This window comes from Medicago truncatula, chromosome 2 (assembly GCF_003473485.1).
Source record: "Medicago truncatula cultivar Jemalong A17 chromosome 2, MtrunA17r5.0-ANR, whole genome shotgun sequence".
In the NCBI taxonomy this organism is placed as follows: domain Eukaryota; kingdom Viridiplantae; phylum Streptophyta; class Magnoliopsida; order Fabales; family Fabaceae; genus Medicago; species Medicago truncatula.
Window position 1 is genome coordinate 21519957 of NC_053043.1, and position 5989 is coordinate 21525945.

Genomic DNA, 5989 nt, shown 5'->3' on the forward strand with positions numbered 1-5989 from the left:
AAATGAGGAAGAATGAAGACATAAGGTAATGTTTGATCTATAAAGGGACACCATGAACTTAAGTCACGCTGGATGTACCGAACATGACTTAAGTCACATAGGTTGTATTTCAGCGTGACTTAAGTCACGCTGAGTTTAACACCTGCATGACTTAAGTCTTGTGGAGGGTACATCCAGCTGAACTTCTATCCGTTTTTTATTGTGTTTATTTGTATGCATATTAAATCATATGCTTTAATTTAATTAGTTTATTTTTATTTTATTTTATAATATCTACATTATATAATTTATTAACATTTTAATTTTAATATTTCTTTTGTATGTTTTTAAAATTTAAATTTGAAAAAAGAAGTTGCAACAAAAAAAAGTTAAGATAAAATAGGTAGTTAGTTTTCAAATTTCCTATAATTTTGATTTAGATTTGAAATTGAAAAATATATTAATTAAGACAGTTAAAACAAAGAACGTTAACCATTTTTTTGTTTGCTCAAATTTTGTGCACAAGCAAAAGCAATAACCTTACACTTAAGCAATTTATGTATTTATCTGCTAATTAGCAGAAAAATATGGTTTATTCCATCACATAATAACTTGTTACATCAAATAATATACATATACATGAAAACCCAAATCATATCATAAATTTTTAGAGAAGATAAAGTACTACTAAATCTATAAACCTAATCTAGCATGCAACATCTAACTCATTTGATGCTATTGTCTAATTAACTCAAAATGACACATTCTTTTGAGTCAATGCTTGATCAGAGCCAGAATTCCTTTGCCAAAACTTAAAATTCAAGGTTCTTCTTTCCAACATGTTCTCAACCTCTTCAATAGGAAGTCCCTTTGTTTCTGGCACAAAAACAATGACAAAAACAATGGCAGCAACAGTGACGAAAATGAATATCATGAATGTGTAGGAAGTTCCAATAGCATCAGTCAATGATAGAAAAGATTGTGCAACAATGAGATTTGAAATCCAATTTGATGTTGACGCGATTCCTCCACATATTCCTCTGTATCTTAATGGATATATTTCAGAGTTTACAACCCATGGAACTGTTCCCATTCCTGGTGAGAAGAATAGGATGTATAGTGAAAGACCGATTAGTGCTAGCCAACCATTTTTGCTTGGACATCCTCTTGTGTACCATTGTCGACTTTGCTCTTTTTGGCATTGATCTTCTGTTGTGTCATTCGATATTAGACATGCCCCAGGTAATAGCTGCACAATAATTAGTATTGTTAACTAATAGTATGGTTGGTTTTGTAATTGTTACTTGAGAAGCAAGTAACAGAATTGTTAAGTATAGTTAGTTGAGAACCTCGGACCTTGCATATATTATGCATTGTCCTTACCAGCTGAGCTAAGTTCACGAGGACAAACACTCGGTATTCTATTTGAAATGAAAGATAAAAAAATCAAATGTTACCTTATTACCAGCAGAAGCACAAAATCCACATTCAGGAGAAGCCTTAAGACATTTCATGCAATCCCATTGAGCAGCATCCAAAGCTGTTCTATAATCAGGGCAAGTATTATTGAACTTCGAAGATTCAATTTCACTAACCATAGGAGAATGAGTTGTAGTTTGATGGAACACAACAGTTAAAACAACAAGAGAGACGATAACACCAGACAAACTAAACAACAAAAGTTTCTTCCTTCCGGTCTTGTCGATAAAGTATATGCTCAAAATCGAACCAAATGCATTAATTCCAGCTGTGACGAGCGACAGAAGAAGTGCTGTTTTGTTTGATGCAAAACCAGCTAGTTGAACGATGGTTGGACTGTAGTACATTACTGTGTTGATTCCGACAAATTGTTGGAAGATTTGTAGTCCCACTCCTGCATATAAACCTCTTCTAACTGTTTTGGTTTTCAAAAGTTTGATTATGCTGACTTTGTTGGAAGACGAATCGTCTTTGCTTTCCATTTCAACTGATTCTTTTAGTGCAATGATTTCATCTTCAACATCTTGTGGAGGGTATATCTTCCTTAAAATTTCTTTAGCTTCCTCTTCTTTTCCCTGTTTTGCAAAGAAACCAAAAATTAGATTACTTGCTCTAATGGTTCTAAATTATGTGTGATGTCGTTACAGAAATTTCGAGGCTATTTATATTGCGGCTGCAATTGCATTTACGAACCAAAACATAGAGCTATGAATGGACCCTTTTCAAAACGCGACGATGTTAGCAGAACTAACCTTTCTGAACAACCAACGAGGCGATTCTGGGAGCATAAGCATCAATACGATTTGTGTTAATGCCGGTACTGCTGCAACACCTAACATCCACCTCCATGTTCCTGGTGCCTGAACAAATAATATCAAACAATCAAATTACACAATTATAGTTTTTACAAAAATAAACATCTAGACAAAGCAATTAAAAGTTGAAAGAATCTTATGAGCCAAATATGTTTAATACTAAGCCCGATGGATCTCCCTAAGATGATGAGTCAGACCTCCTTCTAGAAGGATCTAAATAGTTTCTATTATGATGAGTCATTGTTTATTAGAATCATCAAGGTTTATGCAACAACGATAAAGGTCACGTTGATTGCATTTGTTCATCACTATTAAGAGATCCACATTCGACAATGTCATGAAAATGTTTTTATTGGTTGGTAACCTTATATTAGGTCACCTCAATTGGACCATCCGAATCACACTTCATATATGAAGTTCTCATTATAAAAGGTGTGTTAAGAGTCTCACATTCGATATGAAATATAGCATGTAAGTGTGTTTATAAGTCAGGTCACTGAGGACATACATATCGGTTTTATAAAGTTGAGTTAGGTTCAACCCAAATTATTCTCCCAAGAATAAGAATCACGAAATGATCGCAACCCTAATTCGCTAGTCACAATATGTTAATCGAAATAGCTATCTAGAGAAAGTTTTCTCACATTTGTGAATGCCAAGTTGATAACATAGGAAAGGAATTGTCCACCAGTGATGAGAAATCCATTGAGACTAACAAGTGCTCCTCTAACCCTAGTTGGTGAAGCTTCTGAGATATATAAAGGAGAAGCCATTGAAGCCATTCCAACACCAAGACCAACAAAGACTCTACCAACAATGAGAATAGCTGGATTTATTGCAGCAGCCATAATAACTGAGCCAATGAAAAAGAGTGCATCTGCAAGAATTATTGCTTTTTTCCTTCCAAATCGATCGTTGATCCATCCACCAACTGATGCACCTATGATTGCTCCAGCAAGTGCTGTACTCACTATGGCTTCCTGTTTTATCAACATCAATTAATTAATCATTATAATATAGTTGTTTATCAGATTAGTTTTACCATCTAAAAAGGTTTAACGGCACAACTTGTTGCTCGTTTGCCTTCGACTCATATACTTTTTGTGTATATATATAACTATTTGTATTTAATTATGTATTAGGGAAAAATAGTGTCAAAACTTGTATATTTTTTCTTTTGCATAAGATCAGCAGAGGAAGAAGTGAGTTATGTAACATAAACTTCATATTTTTTTATCCCTTTTGAAAATAAAACATATAAAAAAAGTTATTATGTTCTTGCTCATGTTATGTCGCATTTGTGTATACATAACTTATGTTGGTAACAATTTTCAAATGGATAAATATTATTGTCTAACGGTCTAAAGTTATAATTTGTGATGTTCTGAATTTAGAAGGCTAAAGCTTCTCTTGTACCCTCAATAATAAAAACAAAAGAACGAAAAAAAAATGTAATTGATGTTATGTGATTATTAAAAATATAAAGGAGATTGAAAACTACAAAATAAAATCTAGAAAATAAGGATTGAATTCAGAACTATCTATGACCACACAACTATTGGTCAAAAATTCAAGGTGTAGACAGTTCTGGAAGGGACCACACCCTTATTTGATTGAGTAAGTGAGAATAAAATTCACCAACCTTACAAAAGCATACTATCATAAGTTTTTTGTGTTTCAAATACAATTAAAAAATTTATTATTAAAATATGAATATTTTATTTTATTAACCTAACAAATTATTATTTTCATTGCTTATATTTTCATGGTGACCCTTTTTATTTTTTATTTTATTTTTTAGCTCAGTTGATTAGAACAATCCATAATATACGCAAGGTTTAGGTTTCAAACTCCGACAACAAAAAAAAGTATCATTTACTCATAATTTTGACGTTTCAACGTTATCTTTTACTTTACATTAATGTACTATACACGTGCTATATATTTTTTTGAGAACTATACACGTGCTATATATAGTGCTGAGATTTTGACATAACATTTTATAAACCAAGATGTGGATGAAAAAGTTTAATCAATCTTTTTTTATAAGTTCTATATCTGCACAGACTTATTGAATTATGTATATGATTTAAATTGTAATAAAAAATATAATCAATGGTATAACGAAAATTAGAAATGATAAATGAAATAAACTATTTCCATTTTTTTTTTCTTCTTGGCTTTTCATCACCATGTTATGTTTCTAGACTCCTTGATGCCCCTTACCCACTTATTGCCTTATTAAAAAAATAAAAAAAAACTCAAAATTGTGAAAACTATCACAAGGTGCTTGTGTTAGTTATTTATTGGCAACAATGACAAGGTAAATGGCTAGAAAAGGGGTATTATCAAAGAATTTTTTAGATGTAATAAATGTATTTTTGGGACGTAACATATAATAATCTCTCGAGTCAGATAGTATTGTATCGGAGGACAAAAAATTACTTTGAAATTTTTAAGTTGTTACATTAGCATGATTGAATTTAAACTTAGAACCTTTTATTAAACCATAATATATCCGAACTATTCCATTGGAGCTAATGGTTAAATTGTTAAAAAAGATTACAAGAAACAAGAAAATCATAGTGTACGAAATGAAATGGATAAATATATTTCATCTGGTCACGTATAAAAAACAACTTTTTAAATTCAATGAATTTAAAAAAAAAAAAAATCTATTTATAAATGAGATATGTAATCAACTTTTTTATGAACATTACCTGCAGCCAAGTTTGTCTATCCACAGCCTTAAAATCATCTCTTATATACAAAAGAGCCCCAGATATGACTCCTGCACATGCCCAAATACACATCATTAATTAATCACCAACTCTAACACTTTTTATTGTTTAGAAGAGAATTTATTAAAATAAATAAAAGTAAAACAGATCAAAGTAGATATTTAAAAAAAAAAAAACATGGTTATGATATTTAAACTTTATGGAGTTATTTAGATATTTTATAAAAAGAAAAAAAGTTAGTCATATAGATATGTATTTTATTGTATATTATTACCAGTATCATAGCCAAAGAGAAAACCACCAATTCCAGCAGAGAAAGCAAGACGAAGAACATAAGGATTTTTCCATGATAGAGACAAACATTCTCTGAAAGCAGATACATCAGCTTCAGGTACTCCTCCTTCCATTTTCAGCAATTAACAAAAGCAAGATATAAGAAATTGAAGGCTTTGTTATTTTTTTGTTTTATTTGCAAACTATAAAGTCCATAAAATGTAGAAGAGGCTAGAAAGTGAGCTAGTCAAAAGGATAATAAAAAGAATGATACTATAGTAGCATATTTATAGTGACAAATTTGTTGTCATGATGAGTTTTGATACATATTTGGAATCACAGACAGTTTGGAATTTTCAATGGTAAAAAAAGTAGTGTGCATATGTGCAATGAATATTGAATAGTCAAAAGTACTACTCTTATAATATTATCAGGAGAACTAATATGTACATTGAAAACTATCTGGGTCGGTATGATGGTATTAACTTGGGATCTTGAAGTGTGCACCTCCTTGAGATCTCATGATTGATTCTCCTCGGTGCTAATTTAAGTGAGTTAATTTAGCTTCTTCAAAAAAAAATTATTGTTTGTGAATTTTACGTTTTTAATTTTAAAAATAATTTGGTCGCTATTACATTTGGTAGACAAGATTAAGTCACTTTCTTTTACGTGGTTGAGGGCAAAATTTGTTTCTCTTTCATT

At 31.0% G+C, this 5989-nt stretch overlaps 1 protein-coding gene across 1 annotated transcript; it reads right to left on the minus strand.

Moving 5' to 3' along the window:
• Positions 1-519: 519 nt before the first annotated feature.
• LOC11417689 (probable inositol transporter 2) lies at positions 520-5551 on the minus strand. The gene is made up of 6 exons (XM_003595491.4): positions 5289-5551; positions 4994-5064; positions 2918-3253; positions 2211-2318; positions 1437-2033; positions 520-1228 (listed from the first exon to the last, which is right to left on the minus strand). Exons 1-6 carry the CDS (start codon positions 5419-5421, stop codon positions 731-733), a joined length of 1743 nt encoding a protein of 580 aa, XP_003595539.1. The 5' UTR covers positions 5422-5551; the 3' UTR covers positions 520-730.
• Positions 5552-5989: the final 438 nt, after the last annotated feature.

Bases quoted from the DNA above. Each gene is read 5' to 3' on its own strand.
- LOC11417689 (XM_003595491.4), bottom strand. From the start codon at position 5,421: ATGGAAGGAGGAGTACCTGAAGCTGATGTATCTGCTTTCAGAGAATGT. The intron at 2,034-2,210 runs GTTAGTTCTGCT...TTTGCAAAACAG, and splicing joins CTCGTTGGTTGTTCAGAAAG to GGAAAAGAAGAGGAAGCTAA. The intron at 1,229-1,436 runs GTAACATTTGAT...ATTATTGTGCAG, and splicing joins GTGCTTCTGCTGGTAATAAG to CTATTACCTGGGGCATGTCT.